The sequence below is a fragment of the Hylaeus volcanicus genome, chromosome 6 (genome assembly GCF_026283585.1).
Source record: "Hylaeus volcanicus isolate JK05 chromosome 6, UHH_iyHylVolc1.0_haploid, whole genome shotgun sequence".
NCBI classification, from domain to species: Eukaryota; Metazoa; Arthropoda; class Insecta; order Hymenoptera; family Colletidae; genus Hylaeus; species Hylaeus volcanicus.
The window spans coordinates 9,440,545-9,460,777 of NC_071981.1; the positions used below are offsets into that span (position 1 = coordinate 9,440,545).

Sequence of the window (20,233 nt, forward strand, 5' to 3'; positions counted from 1 at the left end):
TATATGATATATGATATATGATATATGATATATGATATATGATATATAATACGATTTTAAACGATGTTTAATACACTCGAAACAGCCATAAAGAGTAATCCAGGTAATTGCATTTCACTTATTCGATAGAAAAATGTTTTAATTATTTGAAGATTATTATACTTACGCCCTAGGCACGTATGCCGACGAAACTGAAGAAATCCGTCTTTGCACCCGCAGAAACCGTCGAAACATCCGCTGTTGGCTACTTTCAATGAGCATTGCTCCTCGACGAAACACTCTTGGCCTAGCAACGTAGCTGTTTCATAGAAAAACAGATGAAAACTTGCTATTTTTCGCTGCGTCATCGTGAATTTACATTATATTAGAGATAACCAGAATTTTATTTAAATAATAAATAAAGAATAGAAACTACGATTAAAATGTAACGTAATTTTTTACCGATCCCAATTCAGACTTCATCCACGTGAAATCGGACACGTTTTGAAGTAATATCTCGGATTTCGTCGAAATTTGGATGTGGTAGTCTTTAGTGATATTTAAACGTAGCTCGAGGAATTTTTAAAAGTGTGGTAAATTATCGGTTTTACTGTTTAAAATATTGTACCACCTTTTTTTAAAAAAAATTATAACTGAATTAGCCAACATGTTCAATAATATTTACATGAAGACTTTTAAATGATCAATTCATTACTTTTAATGTTTCATTCTCCTTTAAATCTTTTAAATCATTTTTTACAAATCCATTATATGTGTATGTAGTATATTAGAATAAGTATACCATGTTTCCTTACATAAGGATATATAATGTAACATATAATAATTACATATTTATAATTCATATATTAGGTGTAAAAATTAATAAATATATAAATAATAAATATATTAGGTGTAGAAATTAATTCTGTGACTTTATATTCAATCACTTATACCTCTCGTTTAAACAGATATACGGACTCGTTATTATGCTGCATTAAAGTACCGATCTTCTAAGTCCTCAACCTGATCTCTATTGCAACGTATCAATACACATAACTCAATTCAATGTCAGCCTGATGGCCATTGCAATGCATCTATGCAAACTTTAGTAGCCCTGCTTATTATTATACTCTTACTATTATTCTAATTATCGAATATCTTTGTAATTTGTTAAAAGAAAAATAACAATAAGCAAAATTTGTTGGTTTACCACTTGGAGATTGAGAGCATCTATAGGCGCTCGTTATATAAGAGGATATAAGATACCCTTTGTAAGTCTTCTCTACCAACAAAAAATTTCTCCTGAACCAAAAATATCCAATAAAAATAAATTAGAATTAAGACTGGCCGTTAAAGAACTGATTGCTAAAAAATCTATTGAAAAATGTGAACCCTGTAGGGGACAATTTTTATCTTCATATGTTTTGGTTCAGAAACCAAATGGAAGTTATAGATTCATACTAAACTTGAAAAAGTTTATGAATTTATACAAAGATACCATTTTAAAATGGAAGATTTGAGAACAGCGACAAAATTAATAGTGGAAAATTATTTTATGGGCTCGTTGGACATTGAGGATGCATATTTCTGTATTTCGATACACAAATTTAGTAGAAAATATCGTGACGCGCGGGAAATTCAAAACATTTAAACGTTGTGAAATATCGAGTCCAGAAGACTACTACATGTAATCATCTCGAACGAGGATTTCACATAATTACGATCGAACTTCACGTACAGGTCAGTTTGTTTGATCGTTAATTATAAATGATTGAATATAAAGAGACAGAATTGATTTCTATACCTAATGCATCATATTAGATTTTTGGTAGGTGGTATACGTCTGTTTATATTGGAATGGTTGAAAACAATTAACATGGGAGGTGGAAAGGTCGTGGAACAAAATGATATTTATATAATTCAATAAATATGTATCAAAATTCAAATGTGCCTTTGAATTTTTCTTAAAAATTGGTACGAACTTTCTGGACAACCCAATATTTATTCCACTAACATATATTTATTCAAGTGTAATGTAAGCTTCGCATGGTGGCCTAAGTACTTTGGTGGAGTACTGTATATCATGTAACCGATGAAAGAATCGAGAAAGTTTTGTTAATCTCTTATTAGACATTTTTTATCTAAATGAGAATTTTGCCCATCTCTGCGTGAAACGATCGAAACGAATTCTTACCCTCGACGCAGCGCGTCGAATTATACTTGGCAAAGTATGGCGGGCAGCTGCAATAGCCGAGACGACATTGACCACCAACGATGCTCGCATCGCAGTCCTCGTCTCTGTTACATGCGTCCCCTAACTTCGTCATCCTCGTCGTTGGCGAACATAGAATCGTCACCTGAAATGCACGAAAATACTTTTAGTTCTTTTCGTGTAGTATATTCCGCTGAACCAAGTACGGGCAAACCATGTTTTATGATTGAAAACCATTCTGATTTTGTTTTTCACTTTTAAATGTAATCAAACGGAAGTGAGTATGGATACATTTTGCGTTTGATTACATTAGTCGCTCACAGAGCTGTGCAAAATACGTATTTTAAATAATAAACAGTAAATAAATATTTTATTTTGAATCATGCATGTATTTTTAAAAATAAAGTATTTTATTTCGGATCATGCAAGTATTTTTAAAAATAAAATATTTTATTTGTTATAAGAAATGTTTAATATAATATTTCAAATAATATTCTATTTGAAAAACACTGAAAATATTTGTGCCATAGTTCGGAATATTTTATTTATTTAATTATCAGAAAATAAAATATTTTTATTTTACTAAATTATAGTGTAAAATACATTTATTTTGGTAATCTAAAACGAACGAAGTACTTTTTCTCTGGATTATAAACATACATTCAATGTAGTTCTTCAATGAATACTTCTATTAAGAATCTTCAATAAGAGTCTTCATAAAATGATTGATGGAAAGAGATATTCTTCAATCGCAAGAAATAGTTTCTCCATCTGTGTATCATATTTACACGGTTTATTTTCAGGTTAAGAACTATGGAAAGTATTCAATTTTATGTTTTATGTTATTAAAAAGGAAACATATTTTATTTTATATGTTAGATTATCAAAATAAAATATTTATTTTCATGCCTTAAGGGGGTATCCTGAATTAGAAGGTCTAAAAAAAGCGGTTTTTCGTGAATTTTTTTAGGATGGGAAAAAATAATTAATTCTATCGAACTTTTTATCCTATTTTCATACATATTTGAGTAGTCTGTACACATTTTTTCAATAAGAAATATTCAAATTGAGTCGACTGTGATGCACATTTGTAGAGCACCTCACAATTAAAACCTCCTATTGGCGGGAAAGATGCAGGTCGTAATTTTCGTTTGACACAAAAAAACCAAAAGAAATTTTCATTTTCATACATTTTCCTTCTATATGAACTAAGAAAATCCCGCAAAAATGGTGAAATGTGAAATTACTGCAAGTTTGAAAAAAAGAACGAGTTCTTTAAGTGAAAAAAATCACTTTAACTTGATAAAAAAAGTTGTTTAAAATTTTTTTGTATGAATTTTTTTAGTTTACATAGAAGAAATATGTACAGACTACTCGAATATGTATGAAAATAGGATAAAAAGTTCGATAGAATTAATTATTTTTTCCCATCCTAAAAAAATTCACGAAAAACCGGTTTTTTTATACCTCCTAATTCAGGATACCCTCTTAACTATAGATTACCAAAATCAATTATTTTATTTTACGTTTTACATTATCAAAATAAAATATTTTATTTGAATTCTGAAGAATCTATTATTTCAAATAGTATTTAAAATATTTTCTCTAAAAATATTACCCACCTCTGGTCGCTCATCTAGGGGACAGGCTTTGTGTTTGATTACACTATTCGCTGAGCTACGGGATTGTGTTAACGTTTGATTACATTGGTCGCTGGGCTATCAGATTAGTTTTGCGTTAATAATAAATTGGTTTTGCCTTTCCTGTATTCTAATAAGTTGGTTTTCAGCCACTGTCGTTCAATTTATAATTGAGGATCTGTAAGTTTTGTCAGGGAGTATTCCACGTTAAATCGATCAAGGTCACGGATTCTATTGAAATTAATATACAGTAGCCTCAGAAAATAAGTCACGATTAACGTTATAAATAACACCTTAATAAAACACTTATATGTCTGATAATAACGATAAATCTTTTAGTTATTTTTTTATTTACATGTATCATATAAATGCAAACAGACAATAATTTGATGCTGCCTTAACGAATAAACAAAAAGAATAAAGAATATATATAGTCCGTTCATCACGATAGCACTGAAAAGTAATTTTTGAAAGGTAAGTTAACGCTTTTAAATACATAACAAATATTGCACATATTAATTTAAATAATAGCGGGTATGGTATCCCTTCGTTTCTATAATAGTTTTAAGGTAATTTCGCATGCTACAAATTAATTTTGTAATAACATCAATGTTAATATTGTTCCAATCGGATTTTACTGCGTTAAGAAAAATATTATCTTTATATATTTTTATAAAAATAAAATATATTTGAAATATAAAAATATAAATGTAAATACAAATAGAAATATATATAAAATAGAAATAGAAATAGAAATAGAAATAGAAATAGCAATGAAATATATTTTTCTTTAGTTTCTTGGCACATTTCTTTTAAAATTTTCCCACAAATGTTGTATTGGGTTTAGCTCCAGAGTCTGAAAAAGCCGCTGTACTAACTGAATATTATTTTCTTTGAAATATTTCATCGCAACTTTAGCTTTATGTTTAAGAGTATTGTCCTGTTGAAAAATAAAAGCATTTTTGACCAACTTCGACAAGGAAGAGGTTACTAAATTTGACATGTATATTTTTTCTTTTTTTGTTTGTTCACCGATTACGTCGAAACGGCTTGACCAATTTCATTTCAAATATTTTAAATCTCCTTCCACAGATCGTTCTCCTTATCTTGTCATTTTATATAGAAACCTCATTTGAATGTTACTAACATTTGTTAAATGTTATACTTATACTTTTAACATATTCTTAAGTTTAAGAAAAGGATTGATTATAATGTCAATACTAGATAGAAAAATACAATTTATAGTATAGGTAACTTACTTTCCGTTTTGAAAGATGCGCTAATTTAAACATTAATGCTATTTCGTTAAGAATGCTAATTAAATGTCGGCTACATTACTTATGCTTCAATTATTATTTTGGTATTTTCGAGATTGTTAAAAAAGTACATACGTTCAAAGTTGGAAATTTTTGCCGATTTTCACGAAACAATTTTTATTTTCAAAACCGTTGAAGATACAAATTTCGATCATTTTTTTAATCTCCCAGAATTGTCCTTTTCAACTATTTTATATTTCATTCGGAAATTAAAAATTCAATTTTATATAATAAATAGATTTCTATCCAACTTGTGTACTTCTACAATTTGACTTATGGAGAAAGTTGCGGAACAAATTCACCGCAATGTTTTCTAATATTAAGAACATTAGAAAACATTGACTTAAACAAAAAAAATGGGGATAACTTTTCCAACTTTCCAAGTAAACGGGAAACATCACTTTCTATTAATAACCTGATCGACAGAGTCTACCACATGTAGAAATACATTTTTCATCTGTTATTTCAAATACAGGTAACTCTTCTATAATTCGGTAGACAGGTTCCTAGAAAATGATTTTATTGCAACGTCACGGTCAACGAGCTGTAACATTTATATTTTTCGATAAATCTTTCCATAAAGATTTGTACATCATACTGAAATAATACTAGAGATGTGTGTAAAATTTCAAATTAAAATCTTGCATACCTTATGAAAAAAAGAAATGATAAAGAAGCCACATTTTTGGCGCGGAAGAAGGAATTTCCCATTTTATATAATTATTGTTATATGGTGAAAATCAAAATTTCTAAAAATATGTATCCTTAATTTTAACTTGTAGTTTGCACATATAAATTTTCATAAATGAGAAACAATATTTAGTAACATAAATTAACAAAAAAAGATTTTTTCAAAAATAAATTATTTAAATAAATAAATCAGCCTTGGTTCCGGCTATAATACTGTTAAGTCAAGAGCCAAATGCAAAGTGCCATTTTAAAAAATGAAAATGACCTTGACAATTATCGACCTTAACAATTTTTACATATTTCTTTTTATTGCAATTTATAGCCGATTGAAACAGATTAACTTTTATTTAAAATACTTTCTTGTCTGATTATCGCAAGTACTTGAAAAATCGTGAAAAGTGTTACATGGGAGACTCTGTACAACGTAGAGATAGTTTTATTCATACAGTATGGTACAGTGACTTCGACTTTTAACACTTTATATACCGGGAGGCTATTTTTCGGCTTTTTAATTGCAGTATTTAACTTTTCGAATTTATTTACTGTGTTGATGGTTGTCTACTTACAATGTTTAGTTTTTGGAAACAGACTTGGCTTTCAATGTACCTAGTAACAGTATGGAGGAATTATTGCCAGCCTAGATTGATCTATGTTACTGTAGAAGATTCTTTTCTTAATTAAAGACTGTTCCTAAATAGCCCGGTAAATAAAGTGAATATTAAGTTCATATCCTGGTCCTCTTCAAGAGCGTACACGAGATTAAGGTAACTTATGTGTTCAAATCCAGAACATGCCTGTTAAATATATCATACATTGCACTAATAAGACGTAAATTAAGTCTATAAGTGGGCAGAGAGGACGAAAGCCGCAGCATTATGGTAACAGCATTTGCTTGATAAATAACCTCATCAGAGACGTAAATCTCATGCTGCGAGTAAATCGTGGTAATCTTCGCAACAATTCGTGTAATACTGGATCGCAACGGTACCAGCTAGACAAGGACGGCGCAACTGACGATACTAATATTTTGCGTAAGTGTATCAGCATCGTATATTCTCCACATTATATCAAGAAAGAGCTCTTTAATAAACTCGTTGTTAAAAAAATACTTCTTTGGTACTTACGCGATATACAATACATTGGTGCATATTCAAATATTTGGAAGTTGATTTTACTCGACCATAATCGAAAGTAATATAATTTTTTATTTTACTTTATACAGGAAGTCCCAGTTTTTTCCGGTCAAACTTTGCCAGGATGTTCTACACGCAGAAGTAAGGAAAAAATATTGTATGAACATATGCTCTTAAATGTTTTATTAAGAAGTTACAACCAGGGACCAAAAATAACAGTCATTCTAAAATTTTCAACGATAAAAATCATTAATAAAAAATTGATTATTATTGAAATCCAAGATAATCAACACAGACTATAAGGGAAAAAATCGAAGAATAAAATGATTAAAAAATATCGATTTTTAAACTTTTTGGTTACAAATAACAGTTATTAGTGTACAATACTTTTTCGATTGCTCAAAGCAGTTATCTATGGAAGAAAATCATTTTGATCACTCATAACAATTGTCAATGAGAGAAGTTCATTTTAATTGCTCATAACAGTTATCGATGACAGAAATTTATTTCGATCGCTCATAACAATTATCGATGAAAGAAATTCATTTTGATCACTCACAACAATTATCAATTAAAGAAGTTCATTATAATTGCTCATAACAATTATCGATGAGAGAAGTTGATTTTAATTGCTCATAACAGTTATCGATGAGAGAAGTTCATTTAAATTGCTCATAAGTGTTTATCTTTACAAGTGTGTTTACCTTACTAGTCATGAACCGTTTGAGCATCTTCTTCAATAAAGACATTTTTTGAATATATCTCGAGAAGAACTAATAATTTTTTTGCAAAGTACCCTAATCATTTTTTACGTAGAATGAACAGAAGAATCGATCTGTGTAAAAAAGAATATGCATTCCTATTTAAAGAAATGATGCATTTGTTAATTGCACATGCACTGCTGCATCTAAAAAAAAGTTAAAGGCCTACAGATGTAGTGCTCTTCGAACCATTTATCTTTCTTCTTTGGCATTTTTTCGTAAATGCAGTAATAACGGAGTTATGACTTGAAACAATTGCATGGACCACACTTTATTACTTATTGTACTACATTTTATTCAAATCTTTCGTGCATATTTTGCATATTTTTAACTTCCCGATTTATAGGGAAGTTATTGTATTTGCCCCTAAAATAAAAATCAATTTTTTAGCAGATCTCCATGTTTCAAGGTCATTGGAGTAATTTTAGCCTATTTTTAACAAATTGTTCGTGTGTGTGTGTATGAATGTACGTATGTAAACAAATTTTTCGTTAACGTTTTCTAAAAACTAACAGCGAGATCAAAATGATCGATGATGCAATCGATGTGTATCAATCTAACTTAGAGCTGATTAGATTTTGTTCTAATTCGGTCCAGTAGTTTTTTAGTTTTTTTAAGAAAACTTAACTCAATAACGCAATCTAGATGGGAGAATATAAATTTATGAGTGAATAACCAAACGGAAATAATATATATATATACATATATTACTATTATTACATTTGTATGCATATGTATAACACATGTATGTATACATACAGGGTGCTCCAAAAGTATAGAAACAGTCAAATATTTCCAAAATGGAACATTTATGAGAAAAATGGTTTAGAGAAATGTTTTAGGGTTTCAAAAATTCTATTGAACGATCGTGCCCGTTTGACCTTCAAACGACCGGTCAAAGTCACGTCAAGGTCAACATGATTTTTTTAATTGTATACCTCATTTTTTATCATGCACTGTGAAAGCTGGCTATGAGACCTTTTCAAAACACTAGTTTCAAACATTTTTTTATTCGCGATAGACGGCGCTGTAATCGGAAATCGGGAAGTTCCTTGTGTGACCCGTAAAGGGTTTGTTTTCCATATGCATGTTACATATTTATCGTGCATAAACTTCCGCAGTCTAGTAATAAGGTACGAAATAATTCAATTTTGTGACGTCATCGATTCTGTTGACTACTCCATCGCTGATTTGACCGACCTCGAGCCCATCGCTACACGCCTCGCAAGGTACTATTCGTCAAGGCCATTATCGCTACTCTTCTCCGACAACAGCCGTTCCGCTATCATCTGGAGCTTCTGCCTCCTGCAATTCCTTCCGCGTTTCCCAGTTTTGCTGGCTGCGAGTTTCTCGCACGATATCGCGCACGCATTGTTCGGCCGTTCGTGAGAACCATGGAGACCGGTCGTCGGAGCCCGCGTGGTTACATACAATTAGATATTAAAAAAATAATTAAATTTGTTGAAATTAGGCCTTACATGCAACCTCATTGAAATATTCATTAAACAATTGTACGTAAATTTTCCGTGCACAGGATAAACGTTTTACATGTACTGATTATCATCAGGTATAATGGAAAATATATTATTTACTGGTGTGATATTTGTAATCTGTAGCAATGCACGAGAGAAGTGCCAATTAACATAGAACATAGTTTTTATGACGTATATGAATAATCAACAAATTGAAATGAAGCATGGGCAGTTTTGGCAGTCAATGAATTCAATATACAAATCAATGATTTCAATGTACATATCTAAACCATAATTTCGAAAATTTTATATCTTTGCGGTCTATACTTTCTTATTTTAGTACATTTTTGTCGAGCCTCACTGGATATAGGACTGCAATTTGTTGAACAATATTAAAATCATATACAGAATTTACATAAAGTATTATATCTGATATATAAGGTGTCCCAGTTTTTTCCGACCAAATCAGGGTGTTCTACACGCAAAAGTAAGAAAAAGATGTTATATGAACGTATGTTCTTAAATGTTTTATTAAGGAGTTATAACCAGGGACCAAAAATAACAGTCATTCTAAAATTTTCAACGATAAAAATCATTAATAAAAAATTGATTATTATTGAAATTCAAGATAATGAACACAGAATATAAGGAAAACAAATCGAAGAATAAAATGATTAAAAAATATCGATTTTTAAACTTTTTGGTTACAAATAACAGTTATTAGTGTACAATACTTTTTCGATTGCTCAAGCAGTTATCTATGGAAGAAGTTCATTTTGATCACTCATAAAAATTATCAATTAGAGAAGAATAAATAATAATACAAAATGATAATGAACTGGAATTTCGTCGAAACAGCGTACAAACGTATTGAGAATACGTTTGATATCAAAACCCACATGAAAAGTGTAGCGTAAATTTAACGAGCATTGTACTCTAATTTTTCTCATTGTTACAATGTTGAAAATTTTGTATTAACTTCATCACAACTCACATGTCCTAAACGGTTCATATTTTTATGAAATTTAACATATCATGGTTGTGTCAATTGATAACCCAAGCTCTATGTTGAATAGATTAACACAAAAAATTGGTGAATTTATAACAATTTATTTTGTGTAAATTTAACAAACTTGTAGTATTAAACTTAACTTAATGTGTTGAATCTACATTTACTTTTGTTACATTAAAACATAACTATTCGATAAATAATGACACAAATATCTCGTCAAACAACTAACACACATAGTCAAGAACTATAACATAATTACTATGTTATTACCTACAATTTTTTATCATTACATAACTTCTATGTAACATTGAAACTAAATAATATCAATTAAAAAATATCTATTTACCGGATAAAATAGAGATGATCGGTTGCTATTTTTTTTTTTAGATATAATCACGTATTAATTAAGCCACAATGTAAGTAAGATATAAGCTGATAATGCTGAGTGTAACTGATTCTTATGGAATGGTAAATCAAAAAATGTGGAAAACGTGAGTGTCTTCATTCAAACAGCACTGACTCAGTAGTGACTTCACAGTTAATGTTATTTAATCTAAATAACACAATTTTTCTGTAAAAACGTACACAAATTAAATGTTGGAAATAATACGTGACATCTTTGTTTATGTTGAACAAACGCAGACAATGTGCAATAAATTTACGACTAGTTGAATATAAATTCTGAAAATCTAGTCGACTGCTATTTTATAACGGAAGTAAATCTGAAAAAGGAATATGTAAACATAAAGATATTTTGTTACACGAAATGTGTCAATATCTATGTAAATGTTTCACATTAAATACAAATACAAATACAACTGTTATTTTATGTTAATTTTCAGATATCGTTAAGCGTGTGTTATATTTACTTTATAACTTTTCACTATTTTAACACAAAACGTTTGTTGAGATCAGATTCAGGCTTAGGTAAGCTCACACTCAATTGTGTAAAGTAATCAATACAAAACATTTAACCTATTGATTTTTGTACGCAAGAACACATTTTCGACTGTTTACATTGGCCCAATCGCACATAATTCTCAAGACTTCGAATAATATGTAAGCTCACACTCAATTGTGTAAACTAATCAAGACAGAACATTTAACCTATGGATTCTTGTACGGGCTATATAATATTGTTAAGTCAAGAGCCAATGCAAAGTGTCATTTTAAAAAATGAAAATGACCATGACAATTTTTAGATACTATTTTTTATTGCAATTTATAGCTGATTGAAACAGATTAACTTTTATTTAAAATATTGGTACCCAATTCTTTACATTGGCCCCATCACACATAATTCTCAAGACTTCGTATAATATGGAAGCTCTCACTCAATTGTGTAAAGTAATCAAAACAAATCATTCAACCTATGGATTTTTGTACGGGCTATATAATATTGTTAAGTCAAGAGCCAAATGCAAAGTATCATTTTAAAAAAGGAAAATGACCATGACAATTTTTAGATTTTATCTAAAACTATTTTTTGTTGCAATTTATAGCCGATTGAAACAGATTAACTTTTATTTAAAATATTGGTATCCAATTGTTTATATTGGCCCTATTGCACGTAATTCTCAAAAGCGTATAATATGTAAGCTCACACTAAATTCTGTAAAATAACCAAGAAAAAACATTTAACCCTTTGCCCTCGAGTGGCGCCTCTAAGGCGACATATGTCATTTAAAAGTGACTTTTTGAACGTACCATTTCAATTTTACTTACAGTGGGTGTAGAACGTATTCGTACGCCGATCAATTTCCAAAAAAACTATGTAAAATTGTAATTTATTAACTTATTTTTTATAAACAATGACATTCTACATATTCTCGAAAATCTCTAGAATAGATAGAGTACAAAAAAAATAACTATTTATGTAAGTTGAGAAGTTAACAAGAAAACAACAATTAATCGATAGAAATATTGAAGCAGTAAGTATTCGCACAACTGTTTAATTTTTAAAACTTGATTGAAAAAACAGAAATTTACATTAATTTATAAGTATATAATACTTCCTTCGTGGGATTTCCTTTTAATATTATAATTATTGCAACTCTTATAAGCATTAAATTAACTAAATTATTAGTTATTCGAAGTGGGATCTTCTTCCATTCCTCTATTAGAGCCTTTTTTAAAAGTACTTTACTGGAAATTTATGGTTTTCTAATTCGTACGGAGCAATAAACTAATGTGTTTACGTTACAAACTCTACTGTAAATGGTTCGTCATAAGAATCGTACAAATACTTATTGCTTCTACACTTTTACCCACTTTTCGAATTTTTTTGTTAATTTCACAAATTATATTAACCAGTAAATGTTGTTCGGACTATATCTATCTTAGAGACTTCCGAGAATATGTAAAACATCATTGATTATAAAAAAAGAAGTTAGAAACTACAATTTCACACAAAAGTTTTTTGGGAAATTGATCGGTATACGAATACATTCTACACCCATTGTATATCAGAATACAGTTAATTATAAATTGAAACTAGTTGGTTATTGTTGCCCGCTCGCTTCGCGATCTCGCGAGTAGGGTTGTTCTTGCTCGCTTAATTCATACAGCTATTCATGTATATTTTGTGTGCGACCCTTTACGGGCCACACAAGGAACTTCCCGATTTCCGATTACAGCGCCGTCTATCGCGAATAAAAAAATGTTTGAAACTAGTGTTTTGAAAAGGTCTCATAGCCAGCTTTCACAGTGCATGATAAAAAATGAGGTATTCAATTAAAAAAATCATGTTGACCTTGACGGGACTTTGACCGGTCGTTTGTAGGTCAAACGGACACGATCGTTCAATAGAATTTTTGAAACCCTAAATCATTTCTCTAAACCATTTTTCTCATAAATGTTCCATTTTGGAAATATTTGACTGTCTTCATACTTTTGGAGCACCCTATATGTATACATGTGTTATACATATGCATACAAATGTAAAAATAGTAATATATGTATATATATTATTTCCGTTTAGTTATTCGCTCATAAATTTATATTTTCCCATCTAGATTGAGTTAGTTGAGTTAAGTTTTCTTAAAAAAAACTAAAAAAACTACTGGACCGAATTAGAACAAAATCTAATCAGCTCTAAGTTAGATTGATACACATCGATTGCATCATCGATCACTTTGATCTCGCTATTAGTTTCTTAGAAAACGTTAACGAAAAATTTGTTTATATACGTACATACATACGCACACACACGAACAATTTGTTAAAAATAGACTAAAATTACTCCAATGACCTTGAAACATGGAGATCTGCTAAAAAAATCGATTTTTCATTTTAGGGGCAATAACTTCCCTATAAATCAGGAAGTTAGTAATAATTCATTGAGTCACGAATGTTGGTAGATGTTTCTTTTCGAAGTAGAGCTTTTTGGGTTTACAGAAATTTATTATAAAAATGAACTGGATTTGGTTCTATAAAACAATGCCTCGAGCGCTAAGGGTTAACCTATGGATTTCTGTACGCAAAAACACATTTTCGACTGTTTACATCGACTTTATCACACATAGTGCTCAAGACTTCGTATAATATCGAGACGGAAACTCGAACAACCGCCGTGCCGCTTGAATCGAGACGAGCCGATGATACGACCGCAAACACATGCGCGCATTGCGCACCGTTAACCGGTTACCCGTGAGCGCGCGGCTCGCACTTTTGTTCGAAGAAGTTGATTCGTTCTCCGCTAGCGACCACGACCAACGATAACGTTCCCTCGTAAGTTGCGCGCCTTTTTACGTTCGCTCGTGGTTGCTTAATTACCAGCGAGCGAATCGCGGTAACGTGATATTAGCCGCGAACTTGAGTGCTCGGTTAGTGTCGTTTCGTGTCGCGGAGCGTGGGAGGTAGCCAAGGGTCCATCCTCTGATTACTCGCAAAGAGAGGTATCCGAGCGTGACACTGTCTCATTAATTAGCTACTACACAATGGTAGATAATAAAGTACTGAAACTAATGGTATATAGTTTTGGAAGCAAACGGTTCATAAATTATAAAATATACGACATTGAAACGATTACTACTGCTTATCGGAAGAAATATAGGAAATTTTCGTTACAGCAGAATTACTGTAGAATCAAATGAAAAAACATGAAAAAAATCGTGCAATAACGATAGACGAACAATTCGAATTCAGAGAAAAACGTAACACTATGCAATAGGGATTAAGAATTATTAATGAGATTATTACAAACTAATACAGTAAATATATCCAAGTTCAATTATCAAACTGATTTACTCATATTTGAAAAAGAAAACTTCAGAGTAACAGTAAATAATAAAAAGTCGATGCAGAAACAAAAACTAGCAAAAGTACCAAAAGGTTCTATTTTTGGTCCAGTATTACAATGACATATAAAAATTCCAAAAAACACAAATAGCTATGTATGTAGATAACGCAGCACTTTATACGTGTACATTCATTTCATATATATCATTTCATGTATATTCATTTAATATATATATATAACCATATAATAAGTATACATATATTGGGCTGTCTGGAAAGTCCATGCCGATTTTTAGTAGCCGGTGCAGGTTTGAATATATCGGAATGGTTGAAAACGAATAAAATGTGTACATTTCTTAACAGGTGGAAAGGTTGTGGAACAAAATGGTACATATAGATTTATAATTCAATAAATATACATCAAAATTCAAATATGCCTTTGAATTTTTCTTAAAAATAGGCATGAACTTTCCGGACATCCCAATACATACAATACGTATAAACGAAAGACAATTTTTTAGAAATAGGTCTAATACTTTTGTATGTCCAAAAATTCACACTTTTTAATGTAGCAACATGTAAATGTGGTTTAAAATTTCCAATATTTGCAAACAGGAATTATTTTTCGTGGAAAACAACGTAGTATTACTGGATTTTCACGAGATGTTATGTGAAGCTTGAAATCACTAAAAAGTGTGGGGGGCTTATAATTTTTGCACACTAGTGTATACAAGGTGTCCCGCGCAACTGGAACAGGCTGTATCTTCTAAACGATTGAAAATAGAAAAAAAATGTTATAAGTGAAAGTTAAATGATTTCAGATGGTGCATAACACGCAACTACTTTTATGGACTTTTGTGCATCGGTGCATCAGAAAAATGCAACTGCACTTTTTTTTAACGGAAACCTATATTTCTGACGATACAGATCGACATAGTTTCTGGTGCTCTACGAAAAAGTATTAACATACTTATGCATTAAACTTCACCGTTAAGAAGGTATCGATGGTAAAAGTTATCCGAACTATTTCTATCCCTCAGCATAATTAAGAATACATTCTACACCCATTGTATACCCAATGTAAGTAAAAATTAATGCAAACATCAGTTTCGAAATATAAGTGGAAAACCTATTTGTTTGATAACTTTTACACGCCACTGTAGATTGATACGAAGAAGCATTCAAAATTCGAAAATACTATGAGAAATGTTATAAATTATCGAAATTTTTAATTTTTTAAATAACGAGGGCGGTCAAGGACCAATGAGTGTGCCGGAACAATGTTGGTCTAAAAAATACGTACCGATTACTTCGTGTGATGTAGAGCGATCGTTCTCCGCGTATAAATTAATTTTGACAGACAAACGCCGCCAACTAACACCATTAAATTTGGAAAAAATGCTCGTAATTTATTGTCGCGCGAATTATAATATACCAGAATAATTGTGAAAAGTATTTTATATATGTGTACATAGCGAATATTCTGTAACATACTAATATAGTACTTATTATACTACGTTTTATTCAAATTTTTCGTGCATATTTGGCATATTTTTCGTACATACTTTGGATATTTTTCGTGCATACTTTGGATATTTTTCATGCATATTTTGCATATGCATGTTACATATTTATCGCGCATAAACTTCCGCAGTCTAGTTATAATATAGATACATTTGTATTCGAGGTAAAGGTAGCCAAAAATATAACCATGAATGCCGTGACTTATTGCGCGTATGTGAAAGAGTATTAGAATTCAGAGTTTCATAAAAGAGTAATACCCGGCCGGGTTTATCGGCCCTGCAATCATTGACTCGAGTCCCTACACACGCCAAACCCCCCATTATCCCGTTTCCGTAGACACGAATTCCTATTCGATGTTCCCGTTGTCGAGTTGGATCTCGAGTTTCTTGAACACGATACAGCCTTTGATTTTGTTCTAATTTTTTTTCTCACGGTATACGGTAGTTATACTCTACTAAAGCAGCGATCGGAAACCAGTGACCTACGGGTCAATTAGTCATCCGCATTGCCATAACAACTGTGCCATCGACTGCTTCGCCATACTTTAACGAAAGACCGTAATAAAAAACATCAAACGAACGAAAGTAATAATCAGAGATGGGTAATATTTGTAGAGAAAATATTTTAAATACTATATTAAATAATAGATTCTTCAGAATTCCAATAAAATAGTATTTCAAATGGGATATAAAATTTCAGCAAATAAAATACTTTATTTTGATAATGTAAAACGTAAAATAAAATAATTTATTTTGGTAATCTATAGTTAAAGCATGAAAATAAATATTTTATTTTGATAACCTAACACATCAAATAAAATATGTTTCATTTAATAACATAAAGCATAAAATAGAATACTTTCCATAGTTCTTAACCTGAAAATAAACTGTGTAAATATGATACACAGATGGAGAAACTATTTCTTGCGATTGAAGAATATCTTTTTCCGTCACTCATTTTATGAAGATTCTTATTGAAGATTCTTAATAGAAGTATTCATTAAAGAACTACATTGAATGTATGTTTATAATCCAGAGGAAAAGTACTTTGTTCGTTTTAGATTACCAAAATAAATATATTTTACACTATAATTTAGTAAAATAAAAATATTTTATTTTCTGATAATAAAATAAATAAATAAAATATTCCGAACTATGGCACAAATATTTTCAGTGTTTTTCAAATAGAATATTATTTGAAATATTATATTAAACATTTCTTATAACAAATAAAATATTTTATTTTTAAAAATACTTGCATGATCCGAAATAAAATATTTTATTTTTAAAAATTCATGCATGATGCGAAATAAAATATTTATTTACTGTTTAATATCTAAAATACGTATTTTACCCAGCTCTGGTAATAATTTGTTGGACATTTGTCTGTCGGATACCAAAGTATTTCATATAAGACATTCCAAAGCTTTGAAAATCATAATTCATATTTTTATAATAAAGAAATTTGTGCGCTGAAAATTATGAGAATTACCTCAAAATTACTCTTTCCTCCCATTTGGATGAAATTATTTCATATTGTTTCTTCGTGTCTACTCTAAACATATTAATCTGAAAATTGAAATGATTTTTTTGGAAAACTCATTACGTGATTTATTCGTGAGAAAAAAATTCGATTCGTCAAATTGTTCTCTGGTCAGTTTGTCAATACGATACAATAAAAATAAAAATAAGAAATACGTGATGGGAAACAAAAATAAAACTCATTCCAAAACGTCACAACTACCGTAGATACCACGTGAAATTGTAATTTATTCACTTCTTATTTAGAAACAATGATATTTTATATATTCTTGGAAATCTCTAGAATGGATACAGTACAAAAATAAAAACAGTTATTTATATAAATTGCGAAATTAACAAGAAAAAACAATTCGTACAACTGTTTAATTTTTAAAACTTCACAAAAAGAAACGAAATTTACTTTAATTTATAAATAATTAATACTTCGTGGGATTTCCTTTTGATTTTATAATTACTGCTACTCTTTTAGGCATTAAATTACCTAAATGTTTTCTAATTCGTTTCTAATTCGTTTTCTAATTCTAATTCAAATACTTATTGCTTTTACATTTCTACCAATTTTTCGTATATTTCTGTTAATTTCGCAAATTATATAAAGTAGTAATTGTTGTCTGGATATACTATATCTATTCTAGAGATTTCTAAGAATATGTAGAATATCATTGATTATAAAAAAAAGAATTTAAGAAACCACAATTTCACACAAAAGTGTTTTTGGAAATTGATCGATCTACGAATACATTTTACACCCACTGTACGTGTTTTTTTTCAAATGATGTGAAAAATATCGAAAATCCACAAACGGGGCTCGTAACAGGAAATGTTTGAGTTTCCTGAACACGAAATAGTTTTTAATTTTACTCTAATCTCTTCCTTCACTTGGTCAATTCGAAATTACAAGTTTCCAGAATAACTATCTTCAAAGAAACTTGGATACGTTACATTTGGATACTACATTTTTGAAGTATGAAAAAGCAAAAGATTCCGTGAAAACACGATCACCAGTTTTAGGGGTGACTCTTGGTCCACACTCACCAAACAATTGCTCGCGACGCATAGAAGTAGAATAGTTCGACGACTTCCACGCATCGTGTCCTCCTATATTATGTGCACGTAACTGGATTGCTCGCGTTATACTTTTTTCATCGACGGTTAATGACGAACGAGCGTATTCGGAAGCGACGATTTCGATTCGATTGCGTTTCGATAGGTGCGCGCAACCGATTTTCGAGCGCGTGGTTGTCGACTAGCGCGCGCCACGGGATGACTGAAAGCAAACTGACGGACGTCCCCGTGCAACCGATGGAAAAGCGGACACAACCGCGTTCCCTCGCTCTCCCACCTCTTTAGCTCGGTCTTGGTCTTGGTCTTGATCTTGGCCTCGGTCTCGGTCTCGCTCTGGATTTCTTCTGTCAAATTATCCAACCTTCCCCAACATTGTAATTTATTACTAACGCCACGACATTGACGCTCGTTTTCATGCTTGTGGGAAACTTAATTTGGGAAATTTAATTTTTGGGGAGAACGAAGGCAGAGGTGTTTAAAACAGAGCCTTTGATTTTTTTACGTGTATTTCAAGTGGTTGTTTTATAAATTTATTTAATGTAAGATATTAACAAAAGGATATTAATAATTCACTTGATTGTTATTTGATTAAATATGAATCATGTGAAACTATTTCTGTATAAATTGATCACCCCAGTTTTATGAAAAACGATATCAACATTTTGTAATTTTAGTAGACCCGTATGGTACATACAGATTTTTACACAAATTTTTTCAATTTAAATCAAACTCCAATGGAGAAACTTGTTGAAAATTTGACACGTTACAAAAACTGAAATTATAAACCATATAAAGAAAAATAACAATTATTGACTATATCGTTAGTTAGATATAATTCATTAACTACAGTTCCCATTCACCTTAAAATAAAAAGAAAGACAAAGGTAGTAGTGGCAAGGGGCGGATAGTAGAGCAGTGCGTAGCGTAGCCGACTACCACGCTGAGAGCCTGGGTTCTCGAATCCTGGCGGTGCGCCACGGTTTTTTGTAGTTGGGTTAGAGATGGCTAACAAAAATATAAAGTATGGAAAAAACCTAAGGGCGAAAAAATAAGGAATGAAACAGTGCAATAGCAAAAATAAGGGGGAATGAGAATAGTCAGTACCTCCTCCAGTAATCACTATGTCGCACAGTGGTCCCGATGGCCGAAAACCTGCCCAAAATAAGGAGTTTTCGGATCTTCGTGAAACTTGGTATTTTAGGGTTATTTGGGCTGCAAATTATGAATTTGGTATCAAAATTGCAAAATTCAAAACGACAGATCCAATATAGTCGACATGCATATTAAAAATATTAAATTATTATGAATTTTGTATGAAATAGGATTTCTAGGTTTATAAGGCAACATAGAATACATTGGCAGAAATAACAATAATAAATTAATGTTAAATTAAAATTAAGTATAATAAGGTTTGTTTTAATGCCGCGTAAACAATCTTCTTTTCCTTATAAGCATGGACTTTAAATTTAAATAACTTAAAATGGCCCAAATTTGCGCAAGTTTTCTCAATTGGATATCAACCTGACATGTTACTTTATATCAAGAAACTTGGCAGAGCGTGTCACTCGGTGACTATCTTTGTTTTCCTTCCGATTCATCGAAAGATAACTAAAATTTATACCATATTGAGAAGGGAATTACAATAGTGA

General features: G+C 30.7%; 1 protein-coding gene across 2 annotated transcripts in view; it reads right to left on the minus strand.

Annotated features, from left to right (window-relative positions):
- The window catches only part of LOC128878462 (SCO-spondin), a 31,446-nt gene extending 12,653 nt beyond the window's left edge, over positions 1 to 18,793 (minus strand). For both annotated transcript variants that reach the window (XM_054126684.1, XM_054126683.1), the window contains exons 1-3: positions 18,555 to 18,793; positions 2,174 to 2,336; positions 167 to 298 (exon numbers count right to left, since the gene is read on the minus strand). In XM_054126684.1, coding sequence (XP_053982659.1) covers positions 167 to 298; positions 2,174 to 2,336; positions 18,555 to 18,608 — 349 coding nt within the window. In that variant the 5' untranslated portion in view covers positions 18,609 to 18,793. The remainder of the gene's footprint in view (positions 1 to 166; positions 299 to 2,173; positions 2,337 to 18,554) is intronic.
- Positions 18,794 to 20,233: the final 1,440 nt, after the last annotated feature.